General features: G+C 39.2%; 1 protein-coding gene across 3 annotated transcripts in view; it reads right to left on the reverse strand.

Moving 5' to 3' along the window:
• ADGRA1 (adhesion G protein-coupled receptor A1) overlaps positions 1–19,511 on the reverse strand; it is an 841,033-nt gene that overhangs the window by 111,886 nt on the left and 709,636 nt on the right. For all 3 annotated transcript variants that reach the window (XM_019502677.1, XM_019502678.1, XM_019502679.1), the window contains 2 exons: positions 8,687–8,894; positions 7,499–7,707 (listed from right to left, as the gene is read on the reverse strand). In XM_019502677.1, the coding sequence (XP_019358222.1) occupies positions 7,499–7,707; positions 8,687–8,894 (417 nt within the window). The remainder of the gene's footprint in view (positions 1–7,498; positions 7,708–8,686; positions 8,895–19,511) is intronic.

The raw sequence follows: 19,511 nt of genomic DNA on the forward strand, positions 1-19,511 counted from the left end.
CCCCCCCCCCCCCCCGTTAGAGTTAGGAACAAAAAGGGATAAAATCCTAAAAGTATTGTGTCAAGATATAAGTGATATAACAAATTTAGAAGGCTTTAATTGACATGGCATCATTTAACATATCCCTTAATCATGTGTAATAGCAGAGATGCAGAATTCAACCAAATCATTTCATACTTGAGTGCTTACATAAAAGTAAATGCCATATGTCTTACAGGAATGCAGCCATTTTGCCTGCAGAAGTCATAGACAATCAGCCTTTTAAAATTATTTCCATTTAAAACTATTCATAGTTTTATCTTTATATCTTCTCTGATCTTTTACCGGTAAACTGCTATGTGTAAAAACTTTAAGTAGAAGAATATATTATTGCCACTGTAGACTATCCTTTTTAATAGTTTTGTACACTGAAAACTGATTTCATTACAGATACATGATAAATTTATCTTGTCTGCTTTTTAATGATAATTAAATCTTATTGATCTGTCAACCTCCCCTGAGTAATCCTTTGGGAGAGACAGAATGCAGAAGATAAAGTTAATTTTTTTCATGCCATATGCAAAGCAGTGTAATTGTACATTACATTTAAACAAGGCGGTTTTGATTTTATTTCCTGGAGGGGATTCAAAGTATTATAACACTGAAAACTGGCAGGAAATAGCTGAGGGAAAAATGGATATACCAAGAATTTTAACATTCAAAAGGAACTGTGGTCTATAACTATAGGGCTAGCAAAATATTAATGAGAAATGTCCACTGACTCTGGTGGAAAAGTGTGAAACCCATTTATTGCAGATGTAAATGGCTATATAATGTGGAAGGCAAAATAAGATCATGCCTATGGATGTTAGAAATGGAAAAGACATATTTCATCATCTACTTCATCCTATCTTCGCTTTTTTTTAAAACAAATTCAGCACCAATAGGGCTTTCACCACTTTTCCTTAGGATTCTATATAAGACATTTTCTCAAACAGATAAAATCATAAAGATGGCCAAGAAGGTAATTTAAAATAATAAAGAAGTAAATAATGAAACTCTATTCTGGGGCAACACTGAGAGCCTATATACTTCCACCGATCCATGTGAAATAAAAAAAAAATGCAGTACACTTAAGAAGCAGTAAGTGTTTGCAATTCTTGTACTTAAACAGGCAAGATGAGATTTTGTTGTTAGTAGGATAGTAAATTAGATTAAGTACAATGACTAAAGAAAAAATATAAACTAACTGGCCTAGTTTTTTTAAATAGGTACCAAAAGTTATGTTTACAGGAGTAGAATTTCCTTGAGTGCTTCAGTGACTTGGGAGCAAAAGAGCACAAAAAGCCAGAACTTTTGAAAATCTAACTTGTACCTTAATAAATAGCCCATTTTTTTTTAAAGTGCTGATGAGCAAATTTGCTTTCCTTCTCATACAAAAAGCCCTCTCTTTCTTTCTTTGAGGACAAGACTAAAGAACTCTAGTCCTACCAGCTTTTTTAACTACATCTCCAAACTGATGGCTGGAGTTATGAGTTAACTTTAAAAGGTTTAGAGATCTAGTTTGGTTTGGGTATGCATCCTGAGATTTGGAAGCTTATCTTAACTGTGAGCTACATGTTTGCAAAACTAGACATCACTTTTGGCACTTCCTATTTCCAGTCAGGCTGAAAATACTGTAAGAGTATCTTCCCTTATGGTATTGTAACTCTTTTCCCAATGATAATCAGAATCAGGAGATGTGAAAGGTGTGTAGAAATGTACATGAAGTTGAAGGAAATTTTTGACCCATGCTTCTCCCTCTCCCCACTCACATTCCTTCAAGCACATCGAGTTCAGAGTTTTTCCAAATTTTGTTATCAACAAAGGTTCAGATTGATACTGGTTTTTTTTATCAGATTGGGCTAACCATTTCTTACTGTCATGTACCAAATTGAAGCCCATTGGTTACTCTTCTGATCAAATGATTTTCATCAAGGAAATCAACAATAATGTAAATAGATTTTAGAGAACTATGGTAATTGGCTTAATTCTGTTTTACTATGATAAGAATAGGAAATCATAAGTTTAATACATAATGTTCATTCACTACATCTTCAAAATTAGGATAAAGAAAAGTTGGAGTGACATTGTACCTGTAATGGTCCAGGAATTATGAAAGGAAACAATGTTTCGGGTGACACTGGACCATCAATGGTGATGTACAGGGACCCAATGAAGTATACCTTGCATTCAAACTTGTCTAACTTTATTCCTACCATGCAGTTGGTCCAATAAAAGACATCACCCACAAAAATCGTTGCCTTTCAGTAAGAAAAGAACTTTCCTAACAGTATTTATTAATCAACTGTCTCTTAATTTACAACCATAAAATTCAGGCAAATTGGAGAACTTCATTTCCATTTATTTACTAAATACATGGAACTTGTAATGGACAAAAGCAATCTGATTGGGAAAAGGGTGCTTGGTACACAACTGTCACTCTATTTTAAGAAAGATCTGGCAAAGGAAGTATGACCTAACAGGTTTAATTATTTTCATCATGGATTTCAAAGGTTGCTACTTTATCACCTGAAAGACTATACTTTTCCTAGGCATGTGCTAAGATTGTGGGAAGTTACATTAGTGATAAAAAATATATATTCTTGAAGAAATTAAAATGTTAGAAGAATACCATTTCCTCAATGATCAAATCAAAGTCATCTGTTCCCACTGAAAGCATGTGGTTATTGTAAAATAAACTTTAGTAATTAGGTGTACTGAAACTTTAGAAATCATAACACAATTTGCTACTATAAATCAGTATATTTGGGTTACTTCAGTCCATATATCACTTCTAAAAAGATCTCAAAAGGCTTTGCAGACACTGAGAAATAGAAGTAGCTCTGTGAGAGAATAGCCATGTGAGAGGTGATTATTATACCCCTTTCACACATAAATAAACTAAGGCAGAGAGGAGTAAGGGGACTTACCCAGACTCAGACAGAAAATCAAATTAGAGGTGAGTAAAGAACTCAATAGGCTGACAAACAGACAAACCTCTGTTCTAATCACTAGGCCATCCTTTCATAAATTGATCAGGGGAAATAAGACAATGCAAAAATGTTGATGTCACGTCTTAAGTTCCTTCTACTTGCCTGACTTTAATAAAGTGAGAGTACAAATATAAAGTTTGGTGCACATAGACTGGTCGAAAAAGAGTGGAACCAAGTCTAAGATAGATCTAGATCAATGTGCACTCAAACTAAATTGATTTAAGTTAGACAGGTGCATCAAACTTCAGTACCAGTTCCCCTACTAATTCAGGCTGGCTGCTGCCATCCCAGGTACCTTTGTGGCTCCTTGCCACTGCCCCTTGCAGGGAGGTGCACTAGCACTCGTCCCACTCTCAGCTGCTCCATCTGAGTGCCCAGTGGGACCTGCCCCTGAGCTGTCACAGAACCAAGTCAGCCCAGACTCTCTCCATCACAGACCCTTTCTGCAGCCTCATCTCCTGCCTCTGGGCAGCTGTCAGCCGCAAGGAGGCATGGGGGTGGGGGGCAAGGAAGGTATCTGTGTTCCTGCACCTACCATACCATGAAGGCCAAAAAAGTACACACTGATCTGACACCGAGCCCAGGAGCACATCCACGAGCAGGCACAGCCTCCTGGAGCCCAACTGGATTGCCAGCCATGGGTAAGCATTCTCCCCTCTCCCACGTCATGTCCAGGTCTGGGCACCACACTTTAACAAGGGTGTGGACAAGCTTGAGAGAGTCCAAAGAAGAGTCACCTGTATAATCAGAGTCTTAAATGGCAAGCCATATGAGGAAAGGCTGAGGGGTCAAAAAGAAGGCTCAGAGGGGACCTGGTAGCAGCTTACCGCTACACTAGAGGTTACTAGGGTTACTTACTGCTACATCAAGGGCCTGGTGAGCAACTGTTCACCAGGGCATCTGAGGGGAAAACTAGGAGTAATGGCCACAAACTCCTGGAAGATTGATTCAGGCTCAACATTAGGAAAAACTTCTTCACAATCAGGGTGTCCAGACTGTGGAATAAGCTCCCTTCAGAGGTGCTGCAATCACCTATGCCGCAAATCTTCAAAAGGAGACTAGACAGTCACCTGACCCCCATTATCTTTCCTGCTTGGTGCAGGGGGCTGGACCTGATGATCTTCTGAGGTCCCCTCCAGCCTCACCATCTATGAATCTGTCACCCACAGACACTGGTCAGCTGCAGGCAGGCAGAGTGGAGCGGAGGGAGGAAATGTTCGCCTGTGTCCAGCAGCCTGGTAGGGCTCCATGGGGCTGCACCTGCTTGCGAAGGTTTTCCTGGGCTCGCTGTCAGGTCTGTGCATACACTGTGTGGTACTTTTTGATGGGGTTTGTGCAGGGACACAGCTGCCTGCCTTCCTTCCCCACACTGCCTGCCTGCAGCTGATAGATGCCTATGGCTGACAGACAACGTGGCAGGGGGAGGCTTGCCTATGCCTGGCAGCCAATCAGAGGTGGCTTGGCCACTTGGCTGTGTTCAGTAGTCTCTGGCAGCCCGGGGAGCCCATGGGTCTTGCTGGGATGCATATAGGAGCACTTCCAACCCTCTGGCCTTCGCCAGTGCAGGGAGCCTGCGTGTCCCCACTACCAAAGGGGAAATGCATGTTCTGTTCACTACCGATTTAACCTATGCTGCTTCCAGAAAACCGTGTAACTTAAATTGATTCCACCTCAGGTTTTTTGAATGTCTGTATTTAGCCTAAGTGAAAACAATACTAAAAGCATCTCTCTGAAAAAAAGACTTCTGCTAATCCTAGACTTAAGCGTATTTTTGTATCATGGACAATAAAAACTCTCAAGAAATAACTCAATATTCCTCTCCAGATATTCAAAAAAAATGATGACAGCCTGTCAAACACATAATAGCAATGATGAATCTGAGCATGTGCTGTATGAGTAGTACAATGCACAGCTGGATTAATTTAGCCACCTACTTCATCTTGTTTCACAGCAGGATATACATTATTCTGATAGCAATGCAAGCCTCCAGGTTCTCTGTTACTTTACTGCTGCACTTCACTTAATTCCTATTATTTCAGTTTACTGCCATTAGTCCACAACATAGTAATCAATTGTGAATTTTCATAGTTCTTTATATTTTAGGGTTGTATTATAGAGTTTTATAATGTAAAAGGATAATTTTTATTTTACTGAACATGCCACCTATTTTTAATTTTCTATTACCAACACTACCTGAGTAAAATGCAGTAGTTATTCAGGTTTGATGGTGTTGGATAGAGATGGATATTTTAAATGGTTTATATTATAACTTAATAGCTAAGTATAATAATAAGATTCTTTACTCTACTTTTTATTCTTCTTTTATATGGCTGACTTGGAGCAACAATTATAAGTCCAGTTTAAGGTTAGTTAACCAGTCTAATGCTCTTGAGGAAAGGGAGTGTCTTTCTGCAATGTCACCGTGAAATTTGTATAGAAGGCAGAGTGTTGTTATGTGGTCCATAGTTTGATCACGGTTGCCACAGTACTACTCTACTATGACCAATGAAAAAACCAGTTGTTATTTTAATGCAAAGCCAATACATCTCATTTTTATGAATATGTATCTTTTATAAAGATATTTATTTTTACAGCAATTAATGCACATAGTTAATTATGTTAAAGTCTCTTAGCCTTTCTGAAAGATTGGGAAAATTAGTCTGGGTGAATGCTATAAAGCCACTTTTAATCTCTTTTCTCAAAAAGTAGGTGCCATATTACATTTTTGGAGCTGTAACCATAATTAAGGTGAGTAGAGTATGAAAGATATATTTTTTGTTTGTTTGTTTGTACAGGTCAAAAATGAGAGAAGCATACAGAAAAAAGGAAAGTTTAATTAACAAAATCCAATACTACATTCTCTAGGAGAAAGACAAAATTTATAAAGGTCCTAAAAAACCCTGTTATACTTCACAGGATATAGTGAATATGAAACAACTTTTATTCAAATGTACAATATAAAATGAAATACTTATATCAGTACATGATTTCCATGGGCAAAACAAGTAAATGAATTCCTTAAATGAACTGTAATGAATTATCTGTAAATTATTAACTACTGCTTAATAACTAAACAAAGTGAAGTATCATAAAGTGAACTTAAACAGTTCTAGAAAGAGACAGCCATTTTGGGCGTGGTACCTGCAAAGCCAACATGTGTTTTCTTTAAAATATTTAGAAAAAATACCCTCAGAACAAAACTGTGTTTACCACTTGGAAAAACCCACACAAAAGTCCGAGGGGGAAAAAAAGTGCATTTCAGCTGTAAAAAGATGAGATATGTTTAAGATCAACTAATCTTCAGGAACAGGATGCTAAAATCTGAACCATTCTAAAATGGGTAGAAAAAAATGATCTAGTAACTCTGAGGGAAATCAGTTCTTACAAAGTAGACAATAATATCCGCATTTAACTACTCATTGTCACAGCCTTGTGCAATGATTGGCTGACAGCTGGGCTCCATCTGACAGCAGCAGATTGGTATTCTCTGCACACGTCCTCTCCATTCCTGTCGCCTATGTTTGCTATCCTTTACACATACTCACAATACATTATTTACTCAACATAAACCTTTCAGTAAAGTAGACAAGAATCTCCTACAATGCAATCATGCACAAGTATTGAGATCATTCAGTATTAGGCATGTGGCTAGTCTCCTTGCAATTGGTTCACAATGACCATTTTTAATAGTGCAACACATTTTCACCAACATAATTTTTTGCTAGCTAGCTTACTTTTTTTACTATGCTCTCCTGTCTTTTGCAGAAAAAATCAAAAATCAAAAATCAGTAATTATTGCATACGTGTACCTTCTGTTTTCATTAAGGTAACTTTCTGTGAAGCATGGTAGTTAAATAACTGCAATGGGAGCTGTAAGTGTGACTGAGAACAGACCAAGGCAGCCTGATACGTTAGCACTGCACAGAAATATTTTTCTCCATGAATAGCAATTTAGCAAAAAAGCTAACATCATCAGTATACAAACTAAAACTCCCAGAACAACAACAAAGACAAAAAAGTCCTCGTTTAAAAGAGCATGAGATGCTATTCACTTCCATTTATTAAATGATTCAACATTGCGGTATGCCTGCAACTAATTAGTATGATCAACACAGTGTAAGGCAGGAACAAAAGCAGACCAGCCTACTGAGATATACTGAAGTAAAGGCAAAAATGACCATACATTTCTCAAAGCCTGTCTTATAAATTATAACCTCCCTATCTTGATCATTCTCTTATGGAACTTTCTTCTGTCAAGAAAGAGTTAAATGCCATTTTTGACTGGGCCTGTCTCTGAATATTAGACTGAGCTGACCATCAGGTTAATTCACTTATTAGCAGTTAAATAACTTACTTGTCTTTAAGACTTGCTTCCATAAAACATCATGACAAAAGAAACCACAGTTACTGTCAAGTGAGGATGACACGCATACATATAGAAGGAACATTTGTATATAGGTATATTTTCTAAGTCATATACTCACCATTAGCACTGCAAAGTTACCGAAGTGTGTACTCTGAATGGTTGTAATATTGCCTGAAGAGCTAATTATGTGGCACCCTTCTCCCCACCAGCCTCCATGTCCATCTAGAAGGTCAAAATCCCAAAACACTGCAATGGGGTCTATACCCCGTTCAAAGTGCCTCAAGCCTATAGTAAGAGGGCTGGTGAGGTTTCCGAAACTGCACCCATCTGCAAAAGCAACAAACTGAATCAGAGAAATGGACTGGAAAACCCTTTATTGATGAATACTACATACAGAGCTTCACAGATGTCTATGAATCAATGAATCAAATGTACTGAACTATGGAAAACAAAGCAGTTGCTACATATTCCTGTCTGTGTACGTTGAAATCATAGATAATATTCAAATCCAGAAAAGTTTGCCACAGTTTAAATTAATCTGAATGACTATTTTAGCTTGTTACATTGTCCAAATGATCTAATCATTCTTCACAACGCTCAATTGGTTGTTTCAGTCTTAAATTATGACTAAAATTACACTATTCACTCATGTAACTGCAAACAGGGCTCAGTTTTATTGTATGATTAATAGCTAAAACAATTCTGTGCTTTGAAAGTCGTATTAAAGCATTTTTAAAAATGCTAATAGAAATGTGAACACTACTCAGAATCAAATCAAACTATTAAAATTGTCTGGCTGAAAAATTTATCAAAATAGTGACTCACTAGCCTATAAGATTCATCACATTTAGACAAAAGCCTCTATCAACACCTGCTTTAGGACCGTCATATCAAAAAGTACACTGATGAACATTAAGATGCATGCAACAGGGCATTAAAACCCCACACAATCTTATTTATCTACCTATCTGTCTCTAGGATGTTAGTACTGCAATTTTCATTGCAAAGATTAAAACAAGGTTCTTTTCTAAGTCACCTTGGTTTGAGATATAAGCTTCTGAAATAATAGTATAAGTAAGCAATGATCCCCAATTTTTATTTTGTTCATTCAGTGATTACATTTCACATATTTATAAGGGAATTTGCATAAAATCTTATGAATAGGAATAAATCCAAGCACTTGTGCAGAAGAAACAGACAGATCCCAGCCTCCCAGCATACTGTATATTCTGCCGCTCCATTCCCTACATAATCAAGTATACTGTAGCTTTCAGATTAAAAGATATAATGCAGAACAACTCCTCACCTATTTTAGCAAACACAGCTGGTGTGGCAACAGTCCTACGTTTCCCGTCATCTGCAAGATTTGATGAGTTTCCTGTGCTAGGAAAGAGTTTTCCATTCCGAAAGACAATAAACTGTAGCTTGCAAGTGGAGTTATCAACAGATTGCAAGGCTGAAGACTGAGAGAAGACAGACTGTGGCAAATGAACTGAAGCTACTGCTACAGCATTCTGTACAATGAGAAAAAAAAAGAAACATTTAAAATGCAAATCACAACAGGGTTGCTTTCATTAGGTTTTAAACTCCTGTACAAGGAATGTATGCTGCCTCCCTTTTCCAACAGACTGGAAGCAACCAAAGAAGCACGAGCTGTAACCATGGGAATAGGATTGGTACAGTGCATATTAAAAGGGAAAACGTTTTGATTGAATGTATGAGTCTATATGGTCAAGCTCCCTGCTGCAGAGGTGAGAATGGTTCTTACCATGCTTGCTAGAGGGTCCATCAACACTGCAGATCTGATTTAAAGAGACAACCTCTACCAGGTTTTCTCCTTCACTTAAAACAGAATCAGACAACTTACATTATAACATTTCTCTGAAAGGGTACTTAAAGAGTACTAAAATAATTTATTAATGCAAAAAGTACATCAGTGGAGCATGCTGAGTGCAGGGGAAAATACATTTTAGTAAATACAATTTTATGGGTTTTATTTCATTCTTGCTTATATGAAGAAAATCATTCATCCAAATTTGCGTTTCTGTGACTGTGTTAATGTCAGTAACTGTGACATTAAAAATATATCAGAGTATTAATGTACCATAACAATAAAGAGTATGAGATAACAATAATGACTTTGAGCTGTGAATGTGTTATATGATACTAGGCATGGGGAGGCTTGATTTACAAAATGAAACACACCAAAATGAATCCCACAAAAATATTGCTCATCATTCGTTCTTTTTTTCTGCTGTACAAATGGCAAGCTTATCATTAAGCACTGAGATATGTGCAAGAAAAAAAAAGAAAAACAGAGGGAGAACAGAGCAAAAGTAAATAGGCAAGATCCTGCCCTGCCATTCAAAGTAAAAAGTCTACATATTTAAAAGCAAACAAACTGTAAAATGCTCTGATTTACATTTTCTTGAAGGCAAACTATAGTTTCTATGCACATAGTTTGCGTAGTTTAACTACATCCTTGAGAATTAATAGGAACAATCTTCACAATCATATAAACAAACATAACATTCATATATTTATATAGGCTGAGATGAATGTGTGTGATGGACACAATGTATCACATGTGAGCTGAAAAGCTACAAAGACATATCAGACATGTCTAGTAACATCATAAGAAGCATGTGAATAAAATTTGTGGATACTGTGATGTCATTTGGGTGCTTAGGTGAGTGAATATAGGCTTCTATGCACATATTCTACCTCTTACATTTTATATTCTGGAAAGGAATCAAGGCTTTAATAGGAAAAAGTGCCTTAAAGTTAAAATAATTCTTTTTTTTCTGTCCACATTCTTATCCAGTAAATGTAATTTGTTAGATAAAATGACTCCAAAAAAAAGAATAAAACAAAATCAATTAAAAAATTGAGATATTTGTGTGTCCATCAGGTTTTAAAACAGCAAGGGAAGTATGCATTCCTAGAGGTGCTGCATTGACATTAGCAGTTACTCAGCCAATCATCATGCACTTGACTTCAGATAGTTCACACATTACAATCCAGGGATTATAAAAATGTAGTCTTACATGGGCTTTACCTCACACTTCTGAAAGATTCATATTTCACTGTTATGATCATGCCTAGCATCCATGAAAAATGGACTTCTGATGACATCAAACTAGCAAATACAACTTTTTTCTATAACTACGCATAGAGACTTTTACTAGATCTATTTATCATACTTCAGATTCCTATTGAGAACTTTTGTGGGGCTGCACATGGGTGTACGGGAAGTTATAATTTGATCGATTTTTATTTATATTAGTATTTTATTATTATTACCATGTGCTGGAAACACCAAAAGCACTAAATTATACAAATTATTTAGTATACAAAACAGAGAAAGCCAGCAGTCCTTGAATAAGATTATGATAATGAAACCAACTGCTAGAAGCATTTGGATAAGCAATGATATGCCATGACTTCATTAAAAAAAAAAGGAAGGAATAAACTGGATAAACACAATGAGGTTTATATTGCATTCACTGAGCTAGAAAATTGTTTAACCCCGTGTGGTTCTCATCTCACTCCCAACTATGACTACATATTACAACAACAGGAAAAAAAGGCATGGATAGCTCTTTCACAATGAGGTCTAAAAGAAAGGAAGATGATTATAAAGCCCATGGGCTTGCCCCTAACCCCCTTACTGAGAGGTCATGATCTTAACTGATCAGACTGGAGAAATGTTGTACAAGTCTTATAACGGGATTTGTGGAAATTTCTGTACTTAGATTGGCTGAAGGAGTCATCAGGTGATAAAAGACATGTAAGTATAAACAACTGAATGTAACAACTGAATATGTCTTTCTTAGTAGCAGATCAAAGAAAATAATTTGTAATTTAATTGTTGAATTTTGCCTTTTTCTCTTTACAAATTTGTCCACAGACAGCAACACTCACAAATGTAACCATTATTTTGAAATCATCTGATAAATAATCTCTGTGGATAATTCTTAGTCTGTAGTTTATTTGTGAGCATCTTACTAACAGTATTTGATATTTGAAATGCAAGCTGTTTTGAGTGGACATTCAGTGGATTTATTTGGTACTGTTAAAATTGCAAATATTCATGAACACATATTTAACATTTTTTTTCTGTGGACTTTCTGCAAAATTAGATTAAAACTGGCTGCTTCAGCAAATATTCCTGCCAATAAACTCATCTGCTAGAATATTTGTGGAAAACACACATTGGAAGTGCCCACACATTCACAATGCTGTTTAAAATATGAACAAATATTTGTGAACATTTTTTACATCTTAGCCATCTGTGACAAGACATTTTTTAAATAGCCTTACCCATTAGTTAGAGAGAGAGGGTATGTGGTACAACAGAACTATTCCTAATCTACAGTAAAGCAGATGGCATGGTCCAGTGGATAAAACAGTCATGATTGGAAAACCTAGGCTTTCTCCTTAGACAAGTCTCTTCTTGACCCTGTTTCAGTTTTCCCCCTGGCAAAACTGCAACAGTGATATTTACCTTCCACTGCTGGGTACTCTGAAATCTCCAAATGAAAAGTAATATACAAGAACTAGGGATTACTATGCTTATTAATACTAATGTTACAGATGGGGAGACATTTGACTGACTGAATGCCAAATGTTGCATGGTGTATGACAGTTTTAGTATGGTTCCAAGTTTCCCTGTTACAGGGTTTGTTTGGACATGCTAGCACCGAATAACATACACTTGACACTTCGCACAATTCAACGGCAGCAGTCTGAGACAAGATCAAAAAAAGCACTGCCCAAGGAAGCTCTATCTGGTGTCTAGCATGGGTACTGCATTTTCCAAGGATATGCAGTTTCAACAGCAGCATCTGGCATTTCCTCAGGAAAATATCAGGAAAAGCTGCCAGCCTGTGTCATTCATTTAACAATTAGGATTTACTCATTCTGTGGGCTTTTGCAAAATAACCATGCAGGTAAGGCATTCATGAGAAGGTTTGGATATCACTTCTCACAACTGTATCCAGTAAATGCGCATTCAACAAAATGAAAACACTAGAACTAACCAGAGATTTTCTAAAGGAATGTTCTGGTGGAAAATGCCAATTTATCCAAAATGGAAACATGTTCCCTAGGAACATGTCAGTTTTGATGAAATTCTCATGACAACCAGGCAGACTCCAAAACCTGTTTGGTTTTCTGCCAGTTCACCTGTGCAACTCTTTGGCACCTGGTCTTCCAGGCTCCTGGCTCTTTCAAAACCAGCCAGATGCACTGTCCCAGAGCTGGCTCTCCTAGCCTCAACAGCAGCCCAATAGCCCTAGGAGTGATTTGACTTCTGCCTGGTAGACTGCTGAGGCTTCAAGTAGCTTGAAAAGTCTAGGAAACTGTCAAAAAAGACCAAAGTGAACTAAGGTTTTGACTCTTTGAGAAAACCATTTCAAAATTCCTCTTCCATGTGAAATTCTAAAATTCTAATTTTCCTTCCGCTTCAGAAATGACATTAAAATAAATTCAGAATTGCCCATGGAATGGGAATCCCAGCTTCTGGCCAGTTCTATAAAATAAAAACCAGGAATACAGGAGCTCAGAATGAGCCAGAGGGAGCTATACAAGTTAAACATTTGAGTAGAAACCTCATTTCACAAAACAAAAGATCCTTGGGATACTGAGGTTTAGGAGGCCACCACAGGAGCTTTAATTAATTTTGACATTTTTGCTGTTTATATATGTTTGACCCTAATTACATGTGTTTTAAGGGAAAATGCAATATTTTAAGTAAATTTCTCCCCAGTCAATTGTACTTAGGCCTATAGCATGCTCCATTATAAATGGTGCTAGCATTTCCAAGGAGTTTTGAAGTATTTTGAGAAGGAGTACCTCATGTTAGGTGATATACTGGCTCTATTTCTGATTGCCCTCTACTTCACTCTTTTGCTCCCATTTTCTTCCATATTTGTCCTAATCCAAGTCCTTAATTGTAACAGTTTAATCAGAGAATCTACCTATTTCCAGAGATTTGTTATTAACGTCTCTGCCTGGGGACTTCGCTGGGATAACTAATCCAAAACCTGAATCTAGTGCTGTTCTTGCTTCTGTCAATACTAAATTGTTGAGCAACAGTTTGTACCTCTCATTCCACTTCAACTGAAATTTCATTTCAACATTGTCAGTGAGGCAGGAAACAACAGGAGCCCATGCCTCAGACCAAGTAATGGTTATTACAAAATAGTGAATGAAGCACAAGCTTTCACATGCTGTTTTTAAGGACTGCAATAACACCATCCATATTTTTTTTTGCTTAGTGAAGACCGAAGGAGGCAGAAATACCTACAAGAGTCCTTGCTGCCTTGCTTGTGCATCCTGTATAGAAGTGAGGTTCATAGAACCCTGTTCATGTTGAATGCACAGAGTAGTACACATAACTACAAGATAACAAGCATGTACCTAAGGTTGTTACTGTCTGATCTTATATTGTACTACTTGAGAAATTATATGAGTTCTTGTACTTAGAGACTGTGTGATAGATGATACACATGTCCAAATGGAAAGATATAAGGTAACATGTGCATCTGTAAAAATAGGGACTCAACATGTTGAATGCTTCCACTTTTCTGCCTTAATGCTTTTTACATTTTTTTTAAAAGTACAAGACTGTTTCTTTTTCATCAGTGTGTCCGTCAAGTATTTGCCCACTTTATCTATCATATGGTTAAAAGGACTGCATGATAGATGCCTTAGTCAGGATCCCCATGTCTTATGTTAGGCCAGAACATAGGAAAGTACACGACAAAGGATCATTTTAGATCATCTCAAATTGTGTAATATCAAAAGTTTTTTTCTGGAATAGTGGAGAAAGAACCGCATTACGCTCTGCTCTGCTTATCCTCACCTGTATTAGACTCTGTGGTCCATTCTGTCTGTAGTAGCCATGAAAGGCAGGAAGCTCCCAACTATCTTTAGAAATATGGAAATACATTATTTGACAAGCTACAGGCTCACTCCATTGTCTCCTGGTGGCGCAGCAAGATGAAGGAGGGGAATAAGACCCATTGCTAATTTTCTCACACTGGAAGGCCCCATAAAGGAGAAGCCCCCACCACTGCTTGTGAATAGAGCTAGATGCTCCGTTCGTGACAGAGGACACTAACTTACTGGGAGCCTTCCCCTGCAATGTTGTGATGTCTATGGAAGGGAATAACTGCTGCAGACAAGATGCATAAAGAAGATGCATTATTTATCTCATAATTTCTGGACAACCACAGATACAACATCACTCTCACAGCACTTTTTAAAGAACGACATACAACCTTAATTAAAATTTCCAAGTGACAGAAAATCCAACACATCCTGAGGTATGTAGTTTCAGTGGTTAACTTGCCTAGTTTATAATTTTGCATCTTAACATGAAGTTAGAAGGACACTGATCTTTGGCAAAAATGGAACAAATGAAGTCACCTGAATTCCTCAGTCTGAAAGAGAACCTGGCAGAGAAATGGAAGAAGGAGCTTCAGTGCTTCTAGATTTTAAAGAATATGATTAGATGTCTAATGGACTTGAATGCATTAAGGATATAATACATCAGATTGATATGGATCTGAGTGTGCCACCACCAAAAATGCATCACTTAAAGTTACATTAGCAGTAAGAGAAAATATAAAAACTGAACTTGACTGGATGGTGAAATCAAATGCTATTGAACAAATAAAGACACATATTGACTTAGTTAATAGCATTGTCTCTGCAATTAAATTAAATATGTAGAGGACTTGGAAAATATCCAAAAGAAGTGAATAAGGCTATCAGACAAAATAGCTGCTCCATAAAACTAACTGAAGCAATTATTTCTAGTCTTCAAAATAGAAGAATATTTCCCATATGGGATATATGCCATGGGTTTTGAGCAAATTTACTTAAAGAATAAGTGCAAAATTCTACACTCAAATGCTCTTTCTGGTAGATATCAGCATAGGTGACTATTATTTGAGAATCTCTCAATACGAGGTATCTTACTCAAGATCTTTGAGGGTTTAGATTGGGTGGAAATAATTACTGATCTACTTGACTTGTGGTGAAAATCATCAATAACACGATGAAATATTGTATAGTGTTCTGCAATGTGCCAGGAAAAGGAATTTTAAATTGAACAATATCAAATGCCACTTTGAATAAATGTAGTTAGTTACATAGGACACATACACAGTGATGAAGAAGTCTGACAGATCATGAGAAAGGTAAAATTAATTGCATAAATGAATGAAGCCCAAGAAAAGAAATTTTAGCGATTCCTAATGTCACAGCTAAAGGATCCACTTAGAAGTCTGTTTGAAAGTGAAGAATGGCAAAGAAAAGAAAAAAAACCACAAGAAAAAAGTATACATTTGTATAAATTAAATGAGAAATATGAAATGATTTGACTTTAAACAGTGTGAGGAATGGCTAGAAATTATTGCAAAAACAACCCAAAATGCAATTTATGGATGTCCTGTGTCTCAAAGTTAGTTCAAAGTAACATGCACTTAATGAAAAGCTTAAGGTGGTACTATTACAGACTTAGCTGTGTCAAGAACATTAGAGAGGACTTGGTCATAGAATAACCATATCATGAGTTGATTCAATTTAATTTAAATGGAAGGGTAAACCTAAGTAGGTCTATAACTAAGGCTTTGGATTTTAGGGGCTCATCCAGGCAAGGGCGTAGGTGCAGGCACATGCATTTCCCGTGGGACAAATAGCAGCGGCACACATTTGTGCCACTTTTTTGCCCGAAGGCATGCACCTGCAGATGTGCTCTGATGAGCAGTGAATTGATCCGGGTGGGGTAGGGGATATGGGAGCCAGCACCTGTGGTCCTGGGGTACTCCTGGGGCAGCAGCAGTGCCTATCCCATCACATGGAGGCTGGCCAGCAGCCAGAATGTGGCTCTGGATGGCCAGACTCCATTTCTGGTGGTGCAGACTGCTGCCATGTGTGCCACCTTGCTTTTTTTTGTGTTGTTTTTTTTGACACCAGGATCTTGTAGTGTCAATTTAGCAGCACAGAAAATAGGCGCATGTATACTGTGTGCAATTTGTGGCACCTCAAATAGCTCTGAGGCACCGCAATCCTCACTTACATGCTCATCTGGACACACCCTAAAAGGACTAATTTTGATTAGCTATGCAAACTAGTAAGTGAAGTTAACTGGAATGAAGCCATTAGAAACTTGATCTGGAGGAGGCCTGGAATTCTTTAAGTGAAAATTTTTTAAATTATCTGGAGTTTGTTTTTTAAAAAAAAAAAAGGAAAAAAAACTTGAGGAAAAGGACTCCAGACCAATTTGGAGGAACAACCATCTAAAGAGGGATATCAGGAACAAGTAGAGACCTTTCAAGAATACAAAAAAGGCTGGTCAGCAGACCAAGCTGCATCTACAAGGCCAGCAGTCTGCTGCTAGCAGCTGGGAGGACACCACCAAGCAGGGGATGCTGCTCATACCATCTTGGAGGTAAGGGCAGGAGCTATGGAGATGGCTGAAGACTCCTGGTCCTGGGGCATGACCTCAAACTACACCCTGCTAGGGCCTCCCCAGTGAAGGGCTAGTATGGGCACCCATGCTGCCTTAAGGGTGACCCCGTGGAGGGGAAAGGCTAGGGGAGCACACCCCAAAGAACAAAGCAGGTACACAGGCTCACAGTGAATCCTGAGGCAGGGCCCCAGGTGAGGAAGTGACCTGGGGCAGCTCCCAGACTCACTGTAAGCTCTGAGGCTACATTAAGGAGCTGGGTGTGAGGCTCCATGGCGGTGGGGCCCAAAGCCAAAAGAGTGTCTAGGAATGTGTGACACTTTAGTCACCGATTCGATCTGGAGAAGATTTGAATTGATTTGGAGGCTGAATCATTGAATTGAAATTGAATTGGGAGACCAAAAACAACTTCCGAATCAATTTGGAGCCTCCAAATCAATTTGGAAAAGGTTCAGAAAAGACTCGGAGATTTGGATGGTAGTCTTTCAGGGGAACAGAAACTGAGAAGAGGGTGGGGGAGCAGGGGGGAAAAGACTGACATGTGTAGCTGGCCAATGACTGTGATCTTTCCTTAAGTCCCCTTCCGATCACAGTGCTCTGGGGGAGGGACATAGAAACAGAATATAAGCCTCTGTCTGCAGCATTTCTGTCTCTTTTGTGAGCTGTTTCTGCCTGAGCAACAACATCTGAAAGGTACTACTGGACTGGCTTGGCTTCCTAGTCAGTCTCCTGCTAGTTTCTGTTCTTGGAAAGGATTGGATAGTTTACTAATTACCCTTGTCTAAAAATCCATCTTTTTATCTCTATCTAATTCATTTCTTTGAACTTATTCTTCCCCCCACAAAATGTCTTATTTGTTTTGTTATTTTCCCCACACACACTTTAAAGGAAAGCTGTGTTTTCTCTGGCAGTGTGATCCATCACTGTGCAGGAAAGCACATACATTACACACAGTCACACACATACAGTAATCAGAGAAGAAGAAAAGATATTAGTTACATATACAGAGGGAAGAAGAGATATTACAGCTGCACAGACACACACAGACATATTTTCCAGCACAGGAAAGATGAATATAAAGCATGCTGGAAAGGCAGGTGCCAGGTCTTCTGGCAGCGGAGGGACAGGGGCTAGAGGGGCTAGGGAAAGAGCTGCAAGTTTCACTCCCCCCCAACATAGACACAACCTCTTTCCTGGCAGCGATGAGTCTTCTCCTGCCAGTGGGAGCAAGGAGGTGGAAGCAGTACCTGTCCCTGCACCTGCACCACCTCCCCTAACACCATAAATAGGCACCAGCAGCAGAATGACAGTCTCCTCCACCCCAATTTAATCTCTCAGCATGAGCCTCCCACTGCCAGAGGAGAAGCTGGATCTGGAAGCAGAGGAACTGAGAGCCCTAGCAAAAGAAATTCTGGGGAATGAGAGGGAATCTGAGTTTGTGCTCCACACCCCTAAAAGTTCCCCTAGAGCCAGGTCTCCTTCTCTGGAAAGCACCTCGGAGGAGGCTGAGGTTGAGGCTGTGGAGGCAAGTGGCTCCTCCTGTTGTTGTGCCTCAGCCTGCTGAGGAGGGGATAAGGCAGGATCCCCACTCGCAACCCAGAATCGGGGTGGGGGGGAGGGGTAGTGTAGTGTGGGATCATTTTGAGGCAACAGATGATCCTAAGCATGCTGTCAGCACTGCTGAAGGCAGATCAGCCAGGACAAGGAGGTGAAACACTTCACGACCATGGCAATGCTGCTGCATCTCAGGAGACAGCACCCCCTTGCCCTTGTTCCTCCTCAGCCTGGCATCAGTGGGAGCATTCCCAAAGGGAAGTCCCCCTCTCACTCCAAAGCCTCCATTCCCATTAAGCAGAGGCAGGCCAACCTGGACCAGTCAGGGAAATCTGCAGACAAAGGGCACATTGCAAGGGTGAGCGAGATCACTCAGATCACTGGGGAGATGCTTGCTCTGGATGGCCAGCCCTTCTCCTTAGTTGAGTGGCCAGGGTTCAGGCAGCTCATGGCGCTCATGGCCCTATCCTACCAAGTGCCCACATGCACCACCTTTAGCAGGATGGTGGTGCCCTCTCTGTATAAGGCATGCAGGGAGTACTTGAGGGAGGAGCTGCACAAGGCATGGCTGCAAGTAGCCTTGCACTTCACCTCTGACATCTGGACCAGCCGGGGTGGGGTGGAGATCATATCTATCTCTCCCTCACAGGGCACTGGTGTGATCAGTAAGGCCATCAGTGGGCTCTCCTTCAAGCTGAGGTGATGGATGAATCCCACACAGCAAGGGAGATCATGGTGGCCATGAACCTCATGGTGCAGGGGTGGCTCACTGGGCAGGGTGAGCTCACCCATGAGTTCATGGTCACCGACAATGGGGCCAATATGGTCAAGCTGGTCCGTGATGCCAACTTTGGTGGCAACCACTATGTGGCACACAAGCTGGACCTCATAGTCAGGGATGCTTTGGAGGGGGACAGGGCTTCTGGTGATGGTGCTGTCACTTCCCACCAGCTGATTTCAAAATGCAGGAAGGTGGCAGGCTACTTACACTGCAGCATCAAGGTGGGCGAGATGCTGCAGGAGAAACAGGCAGAGCTGAGCATCCTGCAGCACAAAATCATTCTGGATGTGGAGACTCAGAGAAACTCCACATACC

The sequence above is a fragment of the Gavialis gangeticus genome, unplaced genomic scaffold (genome assembly GCF_001723915.1).
Source record: "Gavialis gangeticus isolate Ggan-Ray unplaced genomic scaffold, GavGan_comp1, whole genome shotgun sequence".
Classification (NCBI taxonomy): domain Eukaryota; kingdom Metazoa; phylum Chordata; order Crocodylia; family Gavialidae; genus Gavialis; species Gavialis gangeticus.